The sequence below is a fragment of the Eretmochelys imbricata genome, chromosome 1, assembly GCF_965152235.1.
Source record: "Eretmochelys imbricata isolate rEreImb1 chromosome 1, rEreImb1.hap1, whole genome shotgun sequence".
Taxonomy (NCBI): Eukaryota; Metazoa; Chordata; order Testudines; family Cheloniidae; genus Eretmochelys; species Eretmochelys imbricata.
The window spans coordinates 315929066-315955770 of record NC_135572.1 but is presented as its reverse complement, the minus strand read 5'-3'; the positions used below and the strand labels follow the sequence as shown (position 1 = coordinate 315955770).

General features: G+C 46.0%; 1 protein-coding gene across 1 annotated transcript in view; it reads right to left on the bottom strand.

Moving 5' to 3' along the window:
• KCND2 (potassium voltage-gated channel subfamily D member 2) overlaps positions 1-26705 on the bottom strand; it is a 445416-nt gene that overhangs the window by 8853 nt on the left and 409858 nt on the right. The window contains exons 2-4 of the mRNA XM_077807829.1: positions 26168-26330; positions 4161-4259; positions 2426-2521 (exon numbers count right to left, since the gene is read on the bottom strand). Coding sequence (XP_077663955.1) covers positions 2426-2521; positions 4161-4259; positions 26168-26330 — 358 coding nt within the window. The remainder of the gene's footprint in view (positions 1-2425; positions 2522-4160; positions 4260-26167; positions 26331-26705) is intronic.

Genomic DNA, 26705 nt, shown 5'->3' with positions numbered 1-26705 from the left:
ATGAGACATGATGCCTGTGCACATATAGACAATCTCTGATTTTTTTCTGCTGTAATGCACCTTCATACATTTAGTCTGTAACATGTCAACCACAGAGATGGGCACCAGCCACAAAATTCTGATCCCAATTCTGATTTTCAGCACCTAAAATTTGAGTATTTGAATCTGGAATTTGGGTCCATGTCTGGTCAACATGATCTAAACTCTTTGTTAGGAAATGGCAAAGTATTATATATACTGATAGTCACTGCCAGAGAATTAGTTAGGTGCATCTACATATGATAAAATCAGAGCTAAATTTGTAAATTGTACCTTAAATGGTGTTGAACAGCTTATTGATAAGATGGGATCATCCACAACATAAGATAAACCCTACATGGCAATATGGTGACAGGAGAGAAAATACAAGGACAAATATAGATTATTTTACCATTTCCCAATGTGAACTTATTACATTTACAAAGGTTACACTCAATATAATTATTCTTCATGTCCTTAGGTTCCTTAGGAAATAATAAACAGGAAATGATGTAAAAACAATAATGATCAGATAACAGAAATGCCTTTGTGACATTTCTGGCCAGAAATATTTTATCTGTGAATGAAACATATGGCTTGTTAATATTCAAAGTCAATATGGCTCATCAGGCTAACACAGCCATAAGATAAACAAGGGAATGGTATGGCTAGCATCATATCCGACTGCGTTGGACTTCCCTAACTTAGAGGTACCCATTTTGCAGCTGGGTGAACTTGAGGTGATCGCTCAGTGTGAGATCAAGTGAGATTCCAACCCACAACATTCAGGATTGCAGTCAAGTGCCTTAAGCACTTGGTGCCCACACCTCATTCTTATTAATATTACTGACGTGTAATTATGTTTTAATTTAACATTCATGATGACTGTATAGTTATCCAGATATTAAGCAGTAGACACCTGCACTCAATCATCTGTTTTTGACTGCTTGGAAGTTTTTAACCAAAGCAAGTGTGTTTTGGTGGTTGGGAATTATATCACTTATTCCTGTAAGGGGCTAAATGTCAGAGCTGAGGCTAAATGATTCTGTAGCACTACACCTGTGTCATAAATATAAAGGGAAGGGTAAACACCTTGAAAATCCTTCCTGGCCAGAGGAAAAACCCTTTCACCTGTAAAGGGTTAAGAAGCTAGGATAACCTCGCTGGCACCTGACCAAAATGACCAATGAGGAGACAAGATACTTTCAAAAGCTGGGGGGAGGGAGAACCAAAGCCTCTCTCTCTGGCTGTGTGATGCTTTTGCCGGGGACAGAACAGGAATGGAGTCTTAGAACTTAGTAAGTAATCTAGCTAGATATGCGTTAGATTCTGATTTCTTTAAATGGCTGAGGAAATAAGCTGTGCTGAATGGAATGGATATTCCTGTTTTTGTGTCTTTTTGTAACTTAAGGTTTTGCCTAGAGGGATTCTCTATGTTTTGAATCTAATTACCCTGTAAGGTATTTACCATCCTGATTTTACAGAGGTGATTCTTTTTACTTTTTCTTCTATTAAAATTCTTCTTTTAAGAAACTGAATGCTTTTTCATTGTTCTTAAGATCCAAGGGTTTGCGTCTGTGGTCACCTATGCAAATTGGTGAGGATTCTTATCAAACCTTCCCCAGGAAAGGGGGTGTAAGATTTGGGAGGATTTGGGGGGGAAAGACGTTTCCAAACGGACTCGTTCTTAGTAACCAGTGTTAGACGTTTGGTGGTGGCAGCGAAAGTCCAGGGCAAAAGGTAAAATAGTTTGTACCTTGGGGAAGTTTTAACCTAAGCTGGTAAAAGTAAGCTTAGGAGGTTTTCATGCAGGTCCCCACATCTGTACCCTAGAGTTCAGAGTGAGGAACGAACCTTGACAACCTGTATCTCAATTCAGAGGATGAAGTTGAAGTTGCAGAATAAGACGGTGAGTACTCTCAACTTGCACTCACTTAAATAGGAGGTGAGTGCCCATATCACAGGAAGTGCTCAGCAACTCATAAGATTGACGTGAGGACCCAGAACTTCAATCCTTGCTCAGGCTTTGCCTGAATTGGGAATTTTGCATGAGTAAGGACTGGAGGTTGGAGTCCTAGAAACTTTACGGTAGCAAAGTGAGTAAACATGCAAATCATAAACTCACTCTCTCTCTCTGTATAAATATATATAAATCAAGATCCTCAACTGGTGCTATTGGGGTGCCCCATTAAGGTTAATGTCCTGATGTCAGTTGAGGATCCAACCTATGATCTTTAAATGTTACTATGTACATTGCATGAAAATAAACTAGAAAATTTCTAAATCAGCTCAATCTATAAAATAGCCTTTGGTCCTGGATAAGGACTGTACCATGAGGAATTAGTATAAATAAGCTACTACAAAACAAAAATTAGGTTTACAGAAGAAACTGATTCCATTTTCTTACCGTGGTTTTTTCCAGACAGTGAAGCAGGTGGTGGTGCTGTGTTTCAAAGGAAGAGCCAGATTTGCTAAGAAAGTTCTGTTCTTCCTCCTTGGTGGACTGTAAATACATAGAATTCTCTATTATTTTCATTTGTGAACAAAAGTCTCTCAGCCAAATATTGGATGAAAACAGACTCAGGGTGTATACTGCAGCATATCTGCAGTGCTTTATCAGGGAAAAACTACATGGTATAAAATAAATCAGTTTGAGCATGATGACTTTTTGGTTTATTAATCAAAATATTTTCTCTCCTTTCCTTGCAACCCTTCCTGAATGTCCCATACCTCAGCATTTCCACAGAATCATAAAATTGTAGGGCTGGAAGGGACCTCAAGAGGTCATCAAGTCCAGCCCCTGGCCTATAGTAGGCCCAAATAAACCTAGACTATCCCTGACAGGTGTTTGTCCAATTTGTTCTTAAAAATCTCCAGTGACGGGGATTCTACAACCATCCTTGGAAGCCTATTTCAGAGCTTAACTACCCTTAGAAAGTTTTCCCTAATGTCTAACCTAAATCTCCCTTGATGCAGATTAAGCCCATTACTTCTGTGTTCCATCTTCACTGGACATGGAGAACAATTGATCACTGACCTCTTTATAACAGCCCTTAACATATTTGAAGACTGTTACCAGGTTCCCTTTCAGTCTTCTATTCTCAAGACTAAACGTTCCCAGTTTTTATAACCTTTCCTCGTAGCTCAGGCTTGCTAAGCTTTTTGTCATTTTTGTTGCTCTCCTCCAGACTCTCTCCAATTTATCCACATCATTTCTAAAGTGTGGTGCCCAGAACTGGGTGGCCTTTTGTGTATAGTTAGAACAATGCAACCTACAGATGTAATCATCATGTTAAGGTGCTGAGTGTAAAATCAGCACACACTTAAATGGTCATAAATCTAACTGATGGTAAAACATTTTCCCCTGTGTATCGGCCTTTTTAAAAAAGAAATTGCATATAGTTGTCTTATTTCCTCTTGAGATTGTTTAATAATGCTGAAGAATTTGTGGTATTACCCTTTATACAAAAAAAATCACGTCACTGACTGATCCCAACCCGCTGAGTTCAGAAAGTGTACAGCAGATGTTACAGACACAGAATGAAGAATTATGTAGAAAACATTTCCTGATTTATTAAATGCTTTCATCATTATTCACTAGAGGGCACTAAACTAAATCGGGATGAAAATGGGACTATATCAAATGTCGAACTTAGAGATGGGCATAAAACATCCTTTAGGTCCCAACACTCCAAACTTTGGGATGTATAAAATCCAGATTTATATTTAGTTGCTTGAGCACATTTGCAGTTAAAATGTTATTTCTCAGACCATAAATATCAGATCTAGATCAACATTTTCCCAAAATCTCAGGGTGCCCAGATGCAGTGTCTTGGTTTGGCTCAGAGAGATGGTGATAACTATGGATTTTTGATTTGAACCAAACTTCAGTTTAAATTTGGGATGTATTTCAGTCCAGAGTTTGTGAACCATCCCCTCCTTTGTTATTTTATATACTGTCATCCAATCCTGTAATCTTGCTTAAACAATAATAGTTGTTCAGTTTGTCCTTCTTTAACCTACTTCTATTGATAGTATTACTTATCGAGTCAGATTGACTAGTCCCGATGATAAATAGAATAAATGGCTGCTGTGCTATTATTAAGTAGCTATTCTGGAGCTGGATTACATAAGTATATTACCTGGTGAAGCTGGTTACTCAGTAAGCCATTTCGTTTGCTCTGCATGTAAGCATTAGCAGTCCCACTCTTTGCTGCTCGAATTCTAGCAAGTCTGGCTTTCTGTGCAAAGGAGGAGACAAAAAGAAATGGTGGCACTTCTACTTATTGTATCCATTAGTCTGTTTATAGAAAGCAGCTAACTGGAATCTGCTGTTTATGAATACCGATGTCATAATCACTAAAGTGATGGTCATTCAGGCAACAAATCAAGAGTGTTTTCCCTGTTAAACTGCAAATTAGCTAGCAGCTTTTGTTTCCTTCCATGAATCAGCCAATTGGAACAATGATTTGGATAAATGATTATAAATATTCTCACAATATTAGGCAAGTTATATTTTCCTTTGTCTGTGGCAGTGATCATGTCACCTCTATATCTGTCTTGAAGGTCAGGAATATTGCTTCCATCTCAATTTATGTCATTCCTAATCCTTCAAGTAAAAGTTCCTCAACAGAAATGTCTATGGTCCAAGAGAACATTTCAGCTGCTATGAGCCATGAAGAGCCTCCATAGTTCCTCAGAGCATTCTAATTTTCAGAGAAACATATGTATAACAATGAGAGAGAAAGGCGTCAGTACACGGAAAAGCTAGATTCCTGAGTTCCTGACAGACCTTTCTAAAGCATTCTACTTGCTACAAGGTGTTTGTTACATCTTGTTTATGCCTACTTGTATAAAGATACTTAATATGAATCACCACTTGTCCCAGTCTGAGCATTCTCTTGAAATTTTAAACAACAAATTGTTGAGAGAGGATGGGCCAGATGAGCTCTTGTTTGTGTAGTGTGGCAAGGCACCTCCTTTACCTCACCCGGCTCAGCAATTTCCTCTCTGGGAGGGCTGGGAGGCGGAGGGGGGGCGGGGTACACCTGGAGCAAATCAGTCCCACTCTGGAGAGTTTTTATTCTTCAGTATTGACAAGGTGGGCCTCAGAGTAGGCCAAGAAGTACTTTTCAGCCAAACAAAAAGAGAAGACCTTTCCCTGGGGGATATTGCCTCATTATGCTGACCTCTGGGTTCCAGTCCTTCCCCAAACAGTCTGTTAGCATGTTTGCTTCCCCTATAGGGAAGAGAGCAGCCTTACATCTAGGAGAAACCTTTTCCTCCTCCTGCAGCTTATCTTCCATCTCTCCTCATTCTCTCTCACCAGAAAAAGGTTTTTTTAAAGATCCTTAATTGGATTCGGGAGTCCCTTGTTGACCTGAGATAAGCTGTTTTCAGCTCCTGGGGACAAGGGTCTTTACCATTCTAGGCAGGGGCGAAAGTAACTTAAAGGACTTACCGGTATGCTGGAGTCCTGAGTGGGGACATGGCCTCAATCGGAAAAGGCAGGGCCTTTAAATACCTGCGCCCTTTAAATCAAGATTTAAAGATCCCAGGGCTCCGGCTGCTACTAGGAGACCTGGGGTCTTTAAATCACCCCCACAGCTTCTAGCTGCAGAGGTGGCTGGGAGCCCCGGGGCTCAGGGGCAATTTAAAGGGCCCAGGACTCCAGCGGTCACTACCGCAGCAGAGCTCCAGGCCCTTTAAATCACTGAAGGAGCCCTGCCGCCCTACCCCAGGGCTCTGGCAGCGGGGCTCGGGACACGATTTAAAGGCCCTGGGGCTCCGGCCATGCCGGGAGCCCCGGGCCCTTTAAATCGCCAGCCTGGGGAAGCTGTACTGGACTGGACTGGCTTACATTCACCTCTGATTCTAGGGCTGATATGCCTGTCTTCTATCACTCTCTTGTGGGCGTGGAGCTGCTGTTGCTGGGCACAGAGCACCCTCTTCAGCTGTTGTCTGGGCCAGACCCACCCCCGGCTACCTCACCAGCTGGTTGCTGCTGCTCCTTGGGGAGTCCTGCTGGCCTGCTCCCCAGAGAAGGAGTGAGGGATCCTGCTACCATCTGTGAGGTCTCTCTCAGCTGGCTGTTTGCTGCTGTGGAGCTTGCTGCTGGTGTGAGGAGGAGGAAGAGGAGTTGCAGAGCGTGGTACACCTGGAGCTACTGCAGGACATTGTGGAGGGGGTTTTTCACAGGACTGAGTGACTTTAACATCTTTACTCCCATGGTGGTGATTCTTGTTGTGCGGGGGAGTGGGGGTGAAGAGATGTGGAGCCCTCCCCCTAGTCCATGTACCCCCTCACCACCACCGCTGCCACCCCCCCTCCATTACCTCTGCTCACCATTTTGACTGCTCTCCACTCCTGGACTTGGCTGCTCACCTGGCCTTTATCCACCTGGCTTTGGCAACACTGAGCAAGGGCTTTTGAACCACAAGTGCACATGCCTTTCCTGTCCCCTTGGACTTGCCCTCCCTTCCTCTGCTACTTTTGGCAGGTGGACTTCCCCCACCCTCTGCTTTGCTCATAGGCCTCCTCCCAGCAGTTTGCCTCCTTTCCCGGTGTTGCCTGCCCCGCCCGCACAATCCCTGCTGCCTATTTTTGCCTCCCGACCCAGGTCCCCAGGCAGTTTCTGTTTGTTTGCCTACCCTGCCCAGGTCCTTTGGTGTTTGCTAGTTTTGCCTGCTCTGCCCTGGCCCTTGCTGCTGGTCCCTGTGGGTTTCCTACCCTGACCCCGGTCTGCTTCCAGCCTGTTCCTTTCTCCCCTCGCCTTTTGTTGTCCCCCCACACCTTGTCCAGCCCCCTTGCTCCATGCACCCATGTCCCCCACATGTGCTTGTGCCCCTTCCCATTTTCTCTTGAGCCCCTTTGTTGACTGCACCCCTCTATGATATTGTGATCACTCCCCTCCCCAGTGCAGCCAGAGGAGCTGGTATTTCCACCACCCTTTTCCTGCCTTGATCAATGTCCCCGATCCCCCACTCTCCTTGCCACCCTCCTCCCCTGCCTGCCACTTAGTGGGAGGAGTAGTTGGCTTTACCCCTTCCCGTTTCTCTCTTCCCCCCCCTTCTCTTTTGTGCTCATCCCTGTCCCCTCTGCGAATGGTGGGGGAAACGGTGGGTGGAGCCCCCCTGGGGTTCCCCCACCCGGGTTGCCCCTGTTGCCTCCCCTCCACCTGCTCTCCCATTTGTCCCTGCAGCTTCCCTCTTGACTGCTGCTGCCAGACTGCTTGCCATCGCCCCCGCTGTGGGTACCAGCGGCAGGCACGGGTATGATTCTGTTGTTGCCATGACTCCTATCTCCTCTGCTCTTGGGGGAGCGCCCCCGACCGGCAGAAAGGGCCAGGGGAAGAAAAAGGTCAAAAGCCTCACCCGGAAGGCCAAGACCCTTGTGGTAGGGGCTGCCCCCCCTGCCGCAGCCCTGCCGTCAGCCACGGCTCCCCATGCCCTATCCCTTGCCGTTCCTTCCACCAGCTCTGAGGGTGTCCCTCCCCTGGCCCCCAGAGCATACGCTCAGGTGGCAGTGGTCCCTCGGCCCCTCACTTTGTCATCTACCCTGCCACCGCCTCCGGTTCCATCCCTGGCAGCCGGGGCCCTTTTCCCACCCTGACTAGGAAGCACAGCATCCACTGCCTCTTGGTGCCTGCCTCGCCCCACGTTGAGGCCTATGTGCGGGCACTGAAGAGGGTGGTGGGGCCTATGGCCCTGCTGGCGGCCTCTAAGATGTACAGGAAGGTAGTTGTCTTCCTTGCATCTGAGGCCGCCATCCAGGAGGCGGTGGAGAAGAGCCTGGCCGTGGGGGCATGTACATCCCCTAGAGCCCGTGGAAGACCTGGGGGTACGGGTGGTTTTCACCTCTGACCTGCCCTTCCTTCCCAATGCTGCCATTTTGCCTTTCTTCCCTGGGGTGATCAGTCCTCTCCCGCGAGGCTGCAAGGACCCCACCCTCCGTCACGTCCTCTCATTCTGCCAGCAGATGCAGATTCAACTGCCGCCGGCAGTGCGTGATGGGTACTTTTTGGTGCCCCACCAACGGTCCCAGTACCAGGTGTATTACTCTTTGGGGAAGGACTCGGGGTTACCTCTGCTGGGCAATGGGGCAAGTCTGGAGAGACTGCCCCCTGGCCTGGCACCGAGGGACTCCTGGGACCCCCGAGTCCCGGGAAGGCACTGGCCCTGTCACCGCCAGCGACCCTAGTTATCAAGCACCAGTAGTCATCCCTACTCCCCCCCAGCCTGCCACTGCCTCCACTTGGGCCATGGGGGTAGCCCCCCGTTGCACCCAAAAGAGCAGGTTGCACCCACCTCCATCATATGTAGTTCAGCAGGGCCTGTGGAGGAGAGGGCAGCAAAGCCACAGAGGGCCTGCCCCAGCGGGAGCTTTCCCTTCCCCACGCTGCCCCCCCCATTACCTCCCCAACCTCTGGTACCATTGTCCTTGCCCCCTGGCCCTACCCCTGCTCACCAGCCCTCTGGGTCCTTGTCCAGGGGAAGTGAGACAAGCAGAAGGCACGGGCTCAGCACCTCCCCCTCGATGTGGACGGGGGCCGCTGCTGCAGAGCCTTTTGTCGCACCCCCGATAGGGCCCACCAACTAGAGGCAGCTGGGGAAGTCGTGGCAGCAACAGGGGGCAGTATCGGCCCCCTTCTGGAGTCCCTCCTTGTAGGGGCCTCAGATGGAGCCCCCCTGCCCCCTTGTCATACTGCACTCCCCAGCGGTACTGAGGCGAGTGCTGACTCGGTTGTTGGCAGGGAGGACCCTGGGATAGTGGATGGGGACTTCCACTCCATTTTTGAGGCGATTGAGGCCCTGGGTCTGACCTCGATCTGGGCAGTGGTTCCTTTACACCGCCCCCTCTTCTCCACTCTCCCATCCCCCTGACCACTGCTACTGCTCATACTTTGGTGGTGCCCCTGGGTTCGTCCACCTGCCCAGTTGCGGATGGCACTCCACTCATGGCTGCCAAGCCCACTGAGGTAACGGCCAGTGCTGAGCAGCTGGGCTTCAAGCCACTGGGTACACCCCCTACCAATGCAGGGCAGCTGCCTTCCCTTCCAGTCGGGAGCCTGACTACAGATACCCCGCTCCCTAATGCCATGGATGTGGGTGTTAAGTCTGTTATGGCACCCGAACCCGGCGTCACTGAGGCCCCTCTTCCCGTTTCTGTTCCCTCGACCCCCGTGCCCAGTGGACAGGTGCCACACCCCAGTAGCTTGGCTGCCAGGGCTCCCAGTCTCAGCTCTGCCCCATCTCTGATCCTGCCCCCATCTCTGATCCTGGTCCCGTTCCTGTCCCTGATGCTGTTCCTGCTTCCCCCCTTCCCCCCATGTTATTGCTGTCCCCTGGGTCGTGTCATTTCCCTTTCTGTTTGATAGCCCTCAGGGGGCGGTTTTTGTGTTCCCCTCACCTGACCCCTTAGGGCTGCTGTTTTCCCTCCATCCCCCACTCCTGTGCCGGGGTCTGAGATGGACTGTGTGGCACCGGCAGAACGGGCACCATGCCGAGGGTCGCTCCTGGCTGCCCGTCTCAGTAGGCCATGAGGATGTCGTGGGGATCTGGCTGGAGGGTGCCCAGAGTTCTGCGACCCCAGCTCCAATGCGTTGCGAGACGAGCTGCGCATCTTTCTCCTGGACACTTGTGGCTCCCAGAATAAGGTGCAGCTCACTCTCCAGTGCTGGGGGGGACTTCCGTCGCATCCTCCGGGCCATAAGGGCCATTTTGGGGGAGAGTAAAGGGACTGGGAGGCAGGACGCTATGGCCTACCAGTGCGCCCACAGCTTTCGTGACTCCCTGAGGGCTTTCAGGGTCAGCCACGGATTGCTGCAGGGTCCAACGGAGGCCGTTAGCGTTCCTCCTCAGCCCTCATTATGGTGCCGATCACCTTTGCCACACTAAACACCTGGGGCTGTAGAATGGGTCTCCACAGGTGCCAGGTGCTCTTCTTTCTTCGGGACGGGGCGTACTCTGTGGTTTTCCTGCAGGAGACCCATACAGATCCAGCCACTTAAGCTCACTGGCAGCTGGAGTGGCAGGACAGGGTGTATTTTAGCTGCCTCACAGTTAGTACTGCTGGAGTGGCCACCCGGTTCTCTCCCAACCTATTGCCCAAAGTGCTGGGGGCTGCCGAGGTTGTGCTGGGTCGCCTACTGCTCCTCCGGGCCCGGGTGGAGGGGCTGACGTTGAACCTCGTCAACGTCTACGCCGTGACATCGGGCCTGGAGCGGGTAAGTTTTTTTCACCAGGCGTCCGCCTTCCTCAGCTCCTTGGATCCTCATGAGTGCCTGGTCCTGGGCGGGGATTTCATCACCACCCCGAAGAGCAGGACCACTCGGGGACCGAGCAATGCCCACCACCACAAACATCGTCCAGGAGAACATAGACCATCACTCCCTGGTGGAAGTCTGCTGCTACCACCACCTGGCCGATGAGTTTACTTTTACTTATGTCTGGGTGGAAGCAGATTGGTCGCGCCACTCCCAGTTGGATCACATTTATTTATCTCGCTGTCACGTCTTGCAGGCCCCCTCCTCCAGCATCCAGCCAGCCCTGTTCTCTGACCACCATCTGGTAGCTGTGAAAGCCTCTCTGACTTTGGAGAGGCTGGGGCCGGCCTATTGGCACTTTAACAATAGCCTGCTGGAGGATGTAGGCTTTGTGGCATCCTTCTGGGAGTTTTGGCTGTCCTGGGGAGGGCAGAGATGTGTCTTTCCCTCACCGCAGCACTGGTGGGATGTGGGGAAGGTGCGTGCCTGGCTCTTCTGTCACAACTACACCTGGGGGGCCAGCTGGCAGAGGGATGTAGGGATAGAGCAGCTGGAGTGGGAGGTCTTGGACCTGGAGAGGTGTCTGGCCGCCATCCCCGGGGATTCATCCCTCTGTGGAGCGTGCCAGGAGAAGTGGGAGGAGCTCTGAGCCTTTGAGGACCATTGGGCTGTGGCACATTTGTTCGATCCCGTATCCGTCTCCTTCGGGAGATGGATTGTGGCTCCTGCTTTTTCTGTGCCCTGGAGAAAAACATGGGGGCTAAGAAGCACGTGACCTGTCTTTTGGCAAAGGATGGTGCCCCCCTCACGGATCTGGAGGAGATGTGTGGAAAGGCCAGGGCCTTCTACGCTGCTCTTTTCTCCCCGGATCAGACCAACAGCAAAGCCTGCAGAGTGCTCTGGGATGGACTCCCGACAGTCAGCGCAGGCGACCGGGACCAGCTGGAGCTACCTCTCACTCTCGCCAAGTTCTCAGAAGCCCTCCATCCCATGTCCACTAATAAATCTCCGGGCATGGACGGGCTGACTGTGGAGTTCTACTGTGTGTCTTGGTCCGGACCTTGTTGCTGTCTGGGCCGAGTTCTTGGGGAGCATGGTCCTCCCTCTGTCATGAAGGCGGGCTGTGCTCGCCTTGCTTCCAAAGAAGGGGGACCTCCACAGTCTTCAGAACTGGCATCCTGTCTTCCTCCTCAGCACGGACTACAAAGTTGTAGTGAAAGCCATCTCACTGCGGCTGGGGTCTGTGCTGTCGGACGTGGTCCACCCTAACCAGACCTACACTGTCCCAGGCCGCACCATCTTTGATAATATATATCTGGACCGGGACCTCTTAGAGCTCGAGTGTAGTGATGGTCTGTTGTTTGCCCTCCTGTCTCTGGACTAGGAGAAGGCATTCGACAGGGTGGACCATGGATATCTCCTGGGAACTTTGTGGGCATTCGGCTTCAGATCCCAGTTTGTGGGTTTTCTCCAGGTGCTGTATGCCTCCACAGAGTGTTTGGGCAAGCGCTACTGAACCCTGACCACACTGGTCAGCTTCAGGCGAAGGGTGCATCAGGGCTGCCCACTGTCAGGCAAGCTGTACACTCTGGCCATCGAGCCCTTCCTTCATCTCCTCCATAGGAGGTTGACAGGGTTGGTGCTCTGTGAGCCAGAGTTGTGGCTGATCCTGTCAGCAAATGCCGATGACGTGCTCCTCATGGTTCAAGACCTGGGTGACCTGGCATGGGTGGAGGCTTGCCAGGCCATATACTTGGTGGCTTCCTCCACCCGGGTCAATTGTGTCAAGAGCTCTGACCTGGTGGTTGGGGATGGGTGGCAGGCGAGCACCCTCCCACCCACGCTTCAGGCCATTCGATGGAGCGCAGGTCCACTGCGCTATCTCGGTGTTTACCTTATTACCATGCATCCTTCTCCTCTGAAGAACTGGCAAGATTTGGAGGGCAGGGTGTTTGAGCAGCTGTGGAGGTGGACAGGACTACTTCAGTGCCTTTCCCTGTGGTGGAGGGCAGTGGTGCTCAATCAGCTAGTCCTGTCCATGCTCTGGCACCAGCTCAACACCCTGATCCCGGCCCCAGGTTTCCTGGCCTACCTTCAGAAGTAGTTCTGGAGTTCTTTTGGTCAGGACTGCTCTGGGTCTCTGCAGGTGTCTTGAGTCTCCCCCTGGAGGAAGGAGGACAGGGCCTGAACTGCCCTCGCACTCAAATCTGTGTCTTCTACCTCCAGGCCCTGCAGAGACTTCTTGATAGTGCAGGTAGCCCGGCGTGGAGCACGCTGGCTCGTGCCTTCCTGCGCCGCTTCTGAGGGCTCCGATATCACCAGCAGCTCCTTTATCTCCATTTGAGAGATCTTCTGTGAGACCTCTTTGAGCTGCTGGTATCTCAAAGCTGCTCTTTGACCTTCTCCGGACCTGGAAGCTGGTATCAGCAACCAGGTCCATGGCAGCTGCTGAGGGGACAGATCTTCACGTGGAGCCTCTGCTACACAATCCCCAACTCGGTGTGCAGGTGGCAGAGTCCCCCTTGGTGCACCAGAGGCTGGTTCTGGCAGGAGTCACCAGAATCGAAGCCCTCCTGGACTACAAACGGGGAGTCTGGGTGGATCCCCTGTTGCTCGCTCAGCACATGGGGCTCTACACCCTTTGAATTCCACAGCGTATATTTCAGAAGGTGAGGGCAGCTTTATCGCCTGCTTCTCGGGCTTACCTCAAGCGGGTCCTGCGGGACAGTGCTCCTCGCCCACCCCACGCCCCAGGCCCTCCAGATCTGTTCATAGGGCCCTTGACCCATGAGTCCCCCCAGCCATCCCACCCACACACCTAGAGCCGGCTGTGTGACCTATAGCCAGTTCACTTTCAAACTGCGCCAAGGGCACATATTTCAGAGTAGCAGCCATGTTAGTCTGTATCCGCAAAAAGAAAAGGAATACTTGTGGCACCTTAGAAACTAACAAATTTATTAGAGCATAATAAGAATGCTCTAATAAATTTGTTAGTCTCTAAGGTGCCACAAGTACTCCTTTTCTTTTTAAGGGCACATATGTACACACTCATGCTCCATACTCTCCATATCCTCACCCTCATGTCTCGCCCTGATACTAACTGGCTGGATCTACTGCCACCTATTGAGGGTGAGGAACCTCAGTGGGCCAGCCTATATTCCACCTTGGTCCCATGGCCCACTGGGGATATGGGTTGGCGGCTCCTGCATGGAGCCATGAGCATGGGCATGTACCTGGCATGGTTCACCCGTCCCCGATACCTGTCCCTTTTGTGGCGTGAGGGAGACACTGGTGCATGTCTACCTTGAGTACACCAGGTTGCAGTCCCTTTTCTGGCTCCTCCTAGACCTACTGATGCTGAACTTCTCCCCCGACCTTTTCTTATATGCACACCCTATCTGTGGCCCCACAAAGTCATGGGACCACCTCGCCAACCTTCTCCAAGTGATGGCCAAAGTGGCCATCTCTAACAACAGGGAGAGGATGTTGGCTGAAGGGATTCCTATTTCCGTTCCTCTATCCACTCTCGTATCTAGGCAGAGTTCCTCTGGGCAGCGTCCGCTGGCTCCCTTGACACCTTCAAGGAGCAGTGGGTGCTGTCCAAGGTTCTCTGCTTGGTGTTCCTTTCCGGTTCCCAACTTTTGACCCTTTGACCATCACACCATGTTCTTGTTGTTTTTTCTGTTCCTCCCCACCCCTCCCCCAGTAATTATTTGAGTCCCGGGCTCAGTGGATCCTCCCCATAGGCTGGGGGAGGGTCCTTTAGCCGTGTGCAGGCTTATGTTTGCCCACTTCCCAGGAATCCAGTACGACCAGTCTCTGGTAGCTGTCCAGAGGAGGTGCTGGTCTGTAGGTGGAGGATGATGGATGGAAGATGATTGAACTTCCCTAAGACATTTCTGGTAAAATTGTCAGTTTGAACTATTGAGTCACATAGTGTAGACTGAACAGTGGGAAGCCAACAATAGAGGGGATATCCTATGTTTAAAGAAAAGACTCTCAAGATCAATAATACAGAAAGCAGAAGTTCCAGAATAGTCTTCGCTTTGTTGGCTTCCTGGAAAGTGTGGAGTCCTCAGTACAATTCCTGCAGGAATTTTTATGACTGGTTCCCTGTATATCAAAGGGTGCTTGACTTTGTCCTCTGCTCAATCCACGGATTTCTGGTTCCTAAAGCCAAGTGCAGAGCAATGATTTAGCAAACCTGAATTTCAGCTGTAGAATATAAGCTCAAGTGAAGAGCTTTGAGCTACTGCAGTAGAAGAGAGAGTTCAATGTTTTGTTTTGAGGTAATATGACTTTTTCCATTCTCAATAATTACTAGGTTGAAGTTCTCACAAAATAGGGGAATAGTTCTTCTCCAACTCCTATGACATTACAGAATAAAGCCGTTTGTTTACTCCTGCTAGTATAATATGATCCTGGAATAGTGTGTATGGGGAAAGACAACAGGGTCACTGCATTAGCCAAATATCTTCTCCAATCATGATCTGGATCAGTTTTGAGGAATGAACTTATTCTTCTTTTTCTGCCACATACTTCCAAAGGGAGAGAGAGTCTTCTCAGCAGCCATCCAAGGAATCCGAGAAATAGAGTGGAAAGGAGCTATGGAGACAATTCTGCTTGCAGCATGTGACACATAATTACAGGTCTGATGCTGGTAAACCAAGTGCCAGCTCTGGCCAAGGACACAGGCATTTTATAAGAACTGAAACTCATAGCTGAAAACCAAACCAGCTCACCTGTATGTTAATTCTGTTCAAAAGAGGTATTAGTCTTATAAGAATGTATTAAGTATTTAGACTATATGAAATGCTTGTAAGTTGCTGCATCCATTAATCTTACTTGTAATGTCTGTATTCCATGCTACTAGGTAAAATATAAGTTTGTTTTATAAGTGTAAAAATCCTGCTCTGAACTTGTGAAGTCACATGGGAAGACTTGCTCTCCCTGCCCATCTGTGAGGACTATTAAAAATTAAGTGGGCCATTGTAGGACAAAAGCTTTATTGATTGCCCCTTCTACCCAAGGACAGTACGTGCAGAAGGCCTTATCTCATTGGTTTGAATGCTGGAAGAGGGAAATAAAAATAGCTAACATGAAGATTTATCATCTTTGTTTGGATTCTTACAAAGGCTGGCACTGAGAAACAGGAAGCAGAGATCCCCAGGGTCAACCTAGGTTAAGCCCTAAAAAGACATTCAATGCTGACATATTACTACATATCTGTCATCTTTTGAATCACAGATTGCTTGCTTTACATGATTGCTTGCTTTAACCTGTAAATAACTCTTATTTCTTTTTCCTAGTTAATAAACATTTAGTTAATTACAGGACTAGCTACAGGCATTGTCTTTCGTATAAGATCTGAGGTACAAATTGATCTGGGGTGAGTGACTGGTCTCTTGGGACCGGAAGCAACCTGAATATTTTGTGATTTTTGGTGTAAGTGATCATTTATCACTAAGTCCAACTTGCATGGGTGGCAAGATAGACTGGAGAGCCCAAGATTGCACAGCAAATCTGTGACAGAGCCAGAAATCAGATATCCTGACTTTCATTCTAATGTTTTAACTTCTCGAAAATGCTCCTTGCAGGGGGCCTGATCACGAGCCCACTGAAGTGAATGGAAGTCCATTCATTGCATTTAATGGGCTTCGGATCAGATCCTAAGAGATTACTAGTTCACTGCTTCTGGTGGCTTCACACCCTCCCCACAACTGAATTAATAAAGGCTTAGGCCAGCCAAAGGATTATAAGCACTGTACATTATGCAATAAATTCTCATGGAGGAGGCTGAATAATTTCATTGTCTAAGAAAAGGCTGCAAAACTATCAGAATGGAAGATATGCTTATTCAAGACCAGTTCTATAAATTGCTGGTTGCTAGTATAGATAAAAAACAAAATAAAATCTAAGTTCCACTCTGAAACTTGATGCCCTAAATTCTTCCACACTTTTGTGTCTTTGTAAAAATAGGAGAAAGTGTCTTTTGTTATTTAAACAAAAACAAAAAATCCTACATCCAAGGACAGGAAAATTACATACATTTGTTATGATAGGGTTTTTTTTAAATAACAAGATGCATTCAAAGGTGTTTATGGGCATATGGACTATGGTAGGGGAATGTCCACTTTCGGTAGCTCTGAATGCTGTCAAATGCTGGGTGTCATTGGATGTTGAGGGGAACTTTATGACTAGAGCTCCTATGTGCTAAGATAATACAAATAAAATAATAACAATAATAAATGTCATAGCTTCTAGTCCTCAAGTCCATTACAATGTTCTTTGAGGGAACTGCTTGTATAAATCACTCAGGCAGGTTCCATGTAAACCCCCCTTTTAAAAATTCAGATCTTTTGGTTTGGACCTTTGAGGGAAGATATTCGGCTCAAAATGTTAAAAACTAATCCTTCATCTGTGTTCCCTCTCTTTGTCAGGGCAACGGCCTTCCAGCTGCCATACTCAATCTTCCTGGGAAATGTGAAACAAAATAGATTTTGTTTGCCAACCAATATCTGAGAAGATTTCTAAGTGGTGTTGTGTTGGTAAGTGTGAGCTTGAGTGAGAAGAGTCTGAGCACAGAAGTTCACAGCATGTCTTCTGCATGAAGAAGGAACTGAGAAGAGTAAGAGGAGACTGCCACAGAAATGAGTGGTTCCCAAAAATGGGATCATACACTTCCATCTACTATAGAGTGTGCAGGGTAGGAAAATATGTCTGCAGTGCCACGTAATTCACAGAAAGGAGAGAACGGTGGCTCCTCTGTATTTTTCCCCTGCCCCTCCGACACTGAGAGGGCATTAGTGCCGACACTCTATGGAATAGATAATCCCTGGTGCTAGGTTTTAGGCGAAGGAATGGGGGGCAGCTTTGTTTCATACCATGCTCTCTTCATTTCCACGTGGATTTCCAAGCAAATGCGTGTCCAATAAATACTGCTGGTTGTTCTAGTAATTAATCCTGCTGCTTCTTTTTAAAAGTGTCACAGCACCAGTGATCATAAAATATGCTGCCAGAAAGGAACTGTTTTGAGATGTTTATATTTGGCTGTTTTTGACAGAGTGCACTGATGCAACTTAATAGAAGTATAACATAAGTTTAGTCCCCGAGAGGTGCCAGGTGGAGAATGAATGGTTTCTGTATGTCACAAGAGGAAGAGAAGACAACATTTTTCCATTAGTGCCTGTCACCAGAACGTTTTGTCAGATACTCCTTTTTGTAGACAACACAAACCCCATCCAACTCTCCTTTTGAGCAGCAGTGCCTGGAAAAAAAGAGGACTAAACTCTTCCACAGAAAACCATCCTCTTTACTGTGAAACTTTCCATTTCTTCCCTTAGTCCCTAGAATACTGAAGTTTTGTAAATAAGGCTGCAGCAGTAGAAGCGCTCTGTGAATTTTTGCAATCTTTGGGGACAGTAAAAAATATCTGAACTAGGAAGGTTCTTTTAGCTGCTTTGGTAAAATTCCACCATAGTCTTCTATCTTAAACTTTCCAACAAATGGACCATCAGCTCACATTTTTATGGGTGTCCATCTTCTTCCTCCATAATGATAAAGGTTCCATACATCTCTTTTGAGCTCTTTGCTTTTCTTCTGGCTTTTGAATTTACATTTATAGATTAGTCCCCCAATTTCCATAGATGTTTAGATGTAGCACCAGCACAAAACATAGTAATATTATTATTCCATGGTAGGAACTCTGCAAAATGGAAGCTTCTTATGCTTTACTGGAAATTAGCTCTAGCAGATTTACCAAGAGATACATTTGGTCCATTTAAATGAGCTTTTTCAATAGCACAAAATGCAACATTAATAGTGTTGTGTCTATTCTGCTGGCCACCAAGATAGTTACCTTTCTTCTTATTGCTATGGAAACAGTACAAATTCTCTAGCTGGTGTTTCATCTGTACCTTCATGGTCTTCTAATGTAAAGATAAGAACAATACCTTAATGCAGTGATACTCACGTTGAGGCTTGCGAGCTGCAAGTGGCTCTTTAATGTGTCTCCTGCGGCTGTTTGCAGCACATGATATTAAACCACTGTGATTCAATTATTAGAATCAGGATACTTTTATTATGTTATTAGTATCAATTGTAAACAGTAAATGAAACAATGAATTCACACTACTGTGGTCTCTGGGGTAATGTTGATTGCTAATTTGGCTCCTGAACCATTGAGGGGTGAGTATCACTGCCTTAATATGTTTTGTGGATTCAAGAACAATGGACTAAATGACCTGAATTCTCAGTTCCACTAAGGGCCCTTTACACAGTTCTGGTAGTGTAAAGGGGCTTTACAGTGGGTATAAGTGTAATTTACACTTATATCTAACAGAGTTCAGGCCAATATTTCTTGCTTTGCTTTATTGTTTTCCAGTAATTGCACATAATTTACTTTAGATTGGTGAAGAGAATTTAAATGACACCAACACTTAGTAAAGAAGGAAGTGTTGTTTACTTTGTACAGTCAGTGGATCTGGAATTAAATAAGATCCAGAGATTTCTTCAGTCCTACTACCTTTCTTTTCAATAATATATTCAAATCAATATTCTGCATTTAAAAAATGGTGGTTCTATAAATAATTGCTCACTGAGCACAAGCTTAACATACTTTAGTACTACATTCAAAAATCTGGGCTGAATTATAACATCAGTTATATCTCTCTAACCTCACTGAAGTTAACATTTCACCTAAGTTTTAAACTATGTTAGCCGGCATTATGCCCTAATGGAAATGCTCTCCCTGAGCTGCCAGGTGCTATTAAGCAGTTGTTGCACTTTATAGAGCTAGTTGTACTTCAGTAATATCTAAAGTTATTCATAACTTGACAGATAGATACATTATGTACACAATCAGTTAGTAAAATAAGAGATCAGCCAACCTTCAGGATAAAAGTTGCTATATAAAAGTGTAAAAGCCTGATCAGATCATGATCACATGAAAGACCATACACTTAATTTATGGTACCAGTTAATTCTTTGGACGTTATTAAGGAATCATGAAAAGCTCTTCTGGGGGAAAGTGCTCATTGAGATTGGCAATTAAGGACTCCTCTATATATCTAGGGACCAGTGTTGATAGACACTGAAGGAGCTACTTTCAGGGCTTGTCTACACTTACCAGAGGATCGACGCTGTGGCGATTGATGCATCGGCGGTTGATTTAGCAGTCTAGTGAAGACCTGCTAAATCAACCACTGATAGCTCTCCCGTCAACTCCTGTACTCCAGCTGATCGAGAAGAGTATGGGGAGAGCGTCTTCCATCGATGTCGTGTAGTGTGGACCCCATGGTAAGTAGATCTAAGCTACTTCACGTAACTCAAATTGTGTAGCTTAGATAGACTTTTCCCTTTAGTGTAGACAAGGCCTCAGATTTCCTTGGCTGAGAGAACATTAAACATAGCACAGGGACTCATGGATAGCTATAGAAAAGGTGAAGCAAAAGAGGGGATGGAAAATGGGGAGGGCATTTAGGGAGAAACACTGGGTCCACAGAAAAGAGAAGCGTATAGTATTATTATAAACGACTGTTAACATTCAACCCATGATACCCCGAAAGTATGGAACAGGAAAACCTGTGCCTAACTGAAAATGTCCTTTAAGTAATATAGTCTATAGATCAGGTACAATGGGTAGTTCAGCCTGCTTCCAGCTTCGGGGCAGAACTATACCTGTCAGTCACTGGCAGCAGGGGAATGCCTTCTGAAGTTCCCTCCAGTTGAGGTAAGTTTCGCAGCCAGGATAATTCAAATCTACTTTCCTACATTACAGATTGCAGTAAATATACTCTGAAGAAAAAGCACAACCATTTCTTCTATGGCAGAACATGGTAAATTCTGCCTATGAAACTCAAGTTTTCAGATGTCAATTTCTGTATTCTGGATGATACACTGATCTCCAGGGTGGGTCATATCTGTGGACCTTATTACTTGAAGAAAGGAAATTTTCACATAGGTTCAGATACATTTTACTGTTCTTATTCATGCTAAGGTCCACAGACTCGCTACAATGGGATTTTAATAGCAGTGTGCATTCAGGGTGGGAAGCAGGATCATTATTTTAAAGTAGACGTCAAAAATGAAATAGATAATATATTAATATCTCTTCTACCTTTCCCGTTGGCTACGATTGGATGACCAATACGCAGACTTTGGTGAATTTATGTATTGATGGCCATGTAGCTGTCTAATATATCTTAATGCAGGAAAGATGACTACTCTGCCCTGAGCCTGTCAGTGCTCCTAAGGACTGGACCTCAATGCTTAAGCAAAGGATGAACATTTATTGAATTTACTTAGGGAATGAATGTTATGACAGTTATGAGAGGACTACCTTTCTGAATTAAAAGTACAATACTGTATCCTATTGGAGAAAGCTCCCATTTAAACTAAACTCATCTGATTGGAGAACATAGCCATTGAGTGACCTACTCTAATGGATAGGAAGTATAACGACACCTCCTGGAGGAACTCAGTCTGGGTAGTGCTATAAGGAGAAGAATGAAGGTCCAAGGTCATGCTTGTAGACCCCAAACATAAAAACAGTAAGAGGACCAAAAAAATGCCACCATGGCTAAACAGCAGACAAGAAGAGGTGATTAGAGGCAAAAAGGCATCTAAAAAATTGGAAGTCAAATCCTACTGATTTGGAAATGGAAAGAAGCATAAATCTAGGCAAATCAAGTGTATAAGAATAATAAGGCAGTCCAAAAAGGAATTTGAAGAGCAACTAGCAAAAGACACAAAAACTAACAGCAAAAAATGTTTTAAGTACATCAGAAACAGGAAACCTGCCACATAATCAGTTGGGTCACTGGATGATCAAGGTGTTAAAGGAGTACTCATGGAAGACAAGGCTGTTGCAGAGTGTCTAAATGAATCCTTTGCTTCTGTCTTCACTGCAGAGCACATGAGGGAGATTCCCAAACCAGAGCCATTTTTTTTAAATGACAAAATGGAAGAATTGTCAGTGGAGGAGGTTTTGGAACAAATTGATAAATTAAACAGTAATAAGTCACCAGAATAAGATGGTATTCACCCAAGAGTTCTGAAGGAACTCAAATATCAAATTGCAGAACTACTAACTGTGGTATATAACCTATCACTTAAATCAGCCTCTGTACCAGATGACTGGAGGATAGCTAATGTAATGCTGATTTTTAAAAAAGGCTCGAGAAGCAATCCTGGCAATTACAGGCTGGCAAACCTCACTTCAGAACCAGGCAAATAGGTTGAACTACAGTAAAGAACATAATTATCGGACACATAGATGAAGCTGATGTGTTGGGGAAGAGTCAACATGGATCTTTTAAAGGGAAATCATACCTCACCAATCTATTAGAATTCTTTGAGGGGGTCAACAAGCATGTGGACAGAGGTGATCCAGTTGATATAGTGTACTGTGACTTCCACAAAGCCTTTGACAAGCTCCCTCACCAAAGAGTCTTAAGCAAATTCCTCTCATGGATCAGTTAAAAGATAGGAAACAAAGAGTAGGAATAAACGGTCAGTTTTCACAATGTAAAGTTGTTAATAGTGGGGTTCCCCCAAGGCTCTGTACTGGGACCTGTGCTGTTCAAAATATTCATAAATAATTTGGAAAAGTTTGCAGATGATACTAAATTACTCAAGATAGTTAAATCTAAAGCTGACTGTGAAGAATTAAAAAGGGATCTCACAAAACTGGGTGACCAGGAGAAAAAATGGCAGATGAAATTCAATGCTGGTAAATGCAAAGTAATGCACACTGGAAAACATAATCCCAACTATACATACAAAATGTTGGGGTCTAAATTAGCTGTTATCACTCAAGAAAGCGATCTTGGAGTCATTGTGGATAAATCTCTGAAAACAGCTGCTCAATGTGCAGTGGCAATCAAAAAAATTAAGAGAATGTTAGGAACGATTAGGAAAGGGATAGATAATAAGAGAGAAAATATCACAGTGTCACTACATAATCCATGCCACACCCACACCTTGAATACTGCATGCAGTTGTGGTCGCTCCACCTCAGAAAAGTTATTTTAGAAATGGAAAAGGTACAGAGAAGGGCAACAAAATGATTAGGAATATGGAACAGTTTTTATACGAGGAGAGATTAAAAAGACTGGGATTGTTCAGTGTAGAAAAGAGATGACTAACGGGAGATATGATAGAGATCTATAAAATCATGAATGCTGTGGAGAAAGCGAATGGGGAAGTGTTATATGCCCATTCACGTAACACAAGAACCAGGAATCACCCAATGAAATTATTAGACAACTGGTTTAAAACAAACATACTGAAGTACTTCTTCACACAACACATAGTCAACCTGTGGAACTCATTGCCAGGAGATGTTGTGAAAGTGAAAACTATAACTGCGTTCAACAAAGAATTAGATAAGTTCATGGAGGATAGGTCCATCAATGGCTATTAACCAAGATGGTCAGAAACTAACCCTAAAACTCAGAATTCCAGAAGCTGGGAATGGATAATGGGGAATGAATCAACTGATAATTGCCCTTTTCTGTTCATTCTCTCTGAAGCATCTGGCACTGGCCACTTTGAAAGACAGGACACTGGACTCGATGGACCATTGGTCTAGTCCAGTAAGGCCATTTTTATTTTCTTATGCTCTATCACCTTGCAGCATTGGAGTAAGATTGATGCTCTAAAAAAAAGTGTTTAGGGTTGATAATTGTACAAAACTTCCTTTTCTTGAACATGCTGACAACATATTACAGAGACTTTACATTTTAATTTGGACATTTATACACCCACAGTAAAATCCTCTCGGAAGAACTCAAGGCTATGTTTCACTTATTTAACAGGGTAGTTAAACTATTGTCTTTGTATCAGCCAGTAGAATATGTTCTATTTGTTGACTTCTCTTCTGAGGTTTACGACAGCAATAATCACTTTATCCAAGTATCCATTTTAAACCTGTCTGATCCCAGATGCAGGACTGGTCTTGCAATTGCAAACCTCTTCTGTGAGACGGAGACATCCAAAGATGCAACACTAGGTTCATCAGGCCAGAGAGCCATAGTCTCTACATCAAGAAAGGCATAAACATTGTCACTGTCACTCTCCCATTTCTGCCCTGGGGAACGGTGTAATAGCTGGTAAGACACATATCAGTGACCTTGCCCAGCTTTGCAAGATACCATTCACCAACTCCTATCCTGTGTCCTCACACACAGAGAGGCCATAGGGTACTTTACTGTTCCAAGATGCAAAGGTGTTGATCATCAGCCTACCAAAATGTCTTATGGTGAGTGAGATATTTCTGCTAACATTCTTCTGAGACTGATATCCCTGACAATCCCATGTGAGTTTGTTTGTCCTGAATCCAAGATATTCCAGGAACCAGTGCTTTTCCATAATCTTTCTCTCTGCACAGAACCCTGATCAGAAAAATTGTGTGTCAAAAGAGAAGCAATTTCCTTCTTCCCTAAAGCCAATATTATCGCTGCCCTGATCCTGGCGAGAGACCCTGGAAGCACATGTAGGACGAACAGTAATGATTGAAGTTGGGAAAAGAAAAATGCTGCCATCCCTCTGCAAAATATACGAATTGTCTAAGGAGGGTTAAAATGGGAATGCTTTGAAGACAAGTCTCTTTTAGGAATTTATTGAAATTAGGAATTCACTAAATTGAGTTTATCAGCCTTTAAATTCCAGGGCTTGACATCTTCTTTTGTCTCCCTGTCAGTTTCTTAGAGGTAGCCTGGTGCGGGATTGTTACTTTTCTGCTATCCCTTTCTACTTCCCTTCCCTCTCTGTTCTCCCTCCTTTGTAGCTGGCTTCATTTTCTTTATTGGTCACAGCTGTGGGTGCATGTCTCCAGGACTGGCAGTTCTGGGAGCGGTGTGGGGGTGTGGTCAGCCTGATTACAGGTAAGCAGGGAAGGATCTCTTCTCCCTTCAGCCTAAACTCTGTATGGTGTCTGTAATGCTCATTACAAATCACTAAGATAGCTGGGAACTGATTTGTCTCAGCATCTAATCCCAAATACCAATACCCCATGTACCTGTGTGAAACAGATGTGAATCTGCCTCCCCAACCCAAGTGTTAACATTGCTTGTGAAAGCCTGGAGGGGCACTTAGGGTGTCCGATGACAGTCCCAAATTGTTAATTTATTTAGTTGTGGTAGTCTGATGTCACCTGATGGTTTCTGTGGTCTTTTCTATAGAGTATGGTAGGAGCCAGAACTATAAGGTGACTGTTCTGATGACATTGAATCTCCTCGTCTTTCCATAAAGTTTTCCATTGTATCACCAGCTGGGAATCAATTTGTTTCAGCATCTGATCCCAAAGACCAAAGCCCCATGTATCTGTGTGAAACGGATCTCAGAGTTTCCATGATCAAGGAAGGGAGCGGAGACAATGCCTGCCTGGGTTTGGATGCCTGTAAAGCGCCTATACAGTGAGAGGCCACTTGTTCAAGTAAAATTGGACACAGAGATTTCTCTGAAAATATTCGAGAGACTAGTGATACCTCTGTCCTCCAAGAGGCTGGGCTTATTTGTCTCCCCTCCCATACATGGGGTCTTTCTGGATCTCTCAAGGAAGGTACTGGCCTGGAGCTCAAGAATGGGCTCCCTAGAAGCTCCATTCCTCTCTGTTGAATGGAATTCACATGAGCTAGGTAGGCATGTTTCCCCTGGAGGTCTCAGTCATGTTGCGTCCGGAGCCCTCCATCTGTGACCCATTGGGAAACAGATGGAGAGGAGGTGGTTAGGCCCCGCAGTCAGAGGTGTGGCTGGTGGCAGTGCTTAAATTGTGCCAGGGTTTGCCGGTGCTTAGCCCTGGCACCTCTAGGCTTGGCAGTTCATATCCCCAGCACCTCTGGGCTTCCACATCAGTTATGAAAGTAAAAAAAAATTGCTTGAGCCCTATCACCTAATTGCATGAGCCCCAGCACATCTTTTATTACAAATTAAGCATTGGCTGGTGGTGCGGGCTATGTGGACTCAGACACAATCTTCTGTCTGGTGCTCTGCCCTTCTGGCTTCACTCCCTCCTGGGGGATGTCTGCTTGTTCTGGAGCCAGTTCTTGTCCAATCCTGCCAGACACCTTTCCTGCTGGGGGAGAGGGCTATGGTAACCCCGCTGGGCCTGGACTGCATCTTATTCAGCACAGCCAGCCTCTCCAGTCCTGCCTGGCTCCTATTCTACCCAGGGAAGGGTAGGGCGAGGTGATCTGGCCCAGACAGGACTATGAGGGAAACCGCACTCTTCCCACAGTGCAGGCTGAATTCTTTAACAAGACACTCTATAATGTGGGGGCGCATGAGACACAGACCCTTTCTTTTGTCTCTGCCTTTTCTTGGCTTATCTCTGTCCTTGAAGCCTCCAGGAGCACTAGCTGCAGTAAATGCCCCAGGGAAGGAGAACTGACAGAACAATGTCCCCAAAAGTAAATGCAGCCTTGGGACATGGCTGGGAATCAGAAAGAACCAAATTATTAGTCTAGAAATTTGAAATAAATTTAGAATTTTCCTGAGAAATCTGCAGGGAGGTCTGGCTGAGCCGCTGGCCAGTGTGGAGGCAGAGAAACCTGGAGGGAACATCAGGAGGTAAGACACTTCCCTACTTCCAGTGGCTGACAGGGCTGGTTCTGCCTCCAATCTGCAAGCAGGCTAAAGTACCCATTGTCGTGGATCTGTGGATATTACCACGAAGAAGAAAGGAGCAATTTCAGCATAAAAAAAACAAACTTGAAATGTACTTTTAAATTAGTAAATTTGCCTTAGTGCCCCTGCTATCATGCATGTTTAGCAGCCCTCCTATTAATAAATTATGCTCCCTTGGATGACATACAGCATATAAAAAAGCCATCTGTTATCTACTTTGCACCAAATCAAGAGTGTGGGATGGAAGTGAGAGCGCACCTTTTGTGCCCTGCGCTTGTCTGCTCGTTGATTCTGGTGGTAGATACGACTGAAGTTGGAGACAATTACAGGAACTGGCAGAGCAATGACTAAGACCCCACTCAGGGAACATATTGAACCAAATATCTTCCCAGCTATTGTCTTCGGCACCATGTCACCATACCTGGGTTAAAGAAAACAAAATCTATTTAAAAACATTAACTACTCTTAAGTATCAGATTTAAAGTCAAACTAGCTAGAAACTATTTTTTACTATAATTTGCAAAGAACATTTCATACATATATACATTTATCTGTATGTCTATGTGCTGTATGTATGTGTATCATTTCCATTTTAATTTAGTGCTTAAGTCAACACAGTTCCTAGATCTGGATCTAAATATTTTTTTCATTCCTTCAAACCTCCTGTCAATCCACAGACTTGCTGGGACTTGCAGACACCTCTTTTTGATGCTAGATACTGATTTTCTAGTAAAGGAGGAATACAGTGACATTAAGAATTATCTAGAGGAATTTCAACTGACAGCTTATAAAGAGG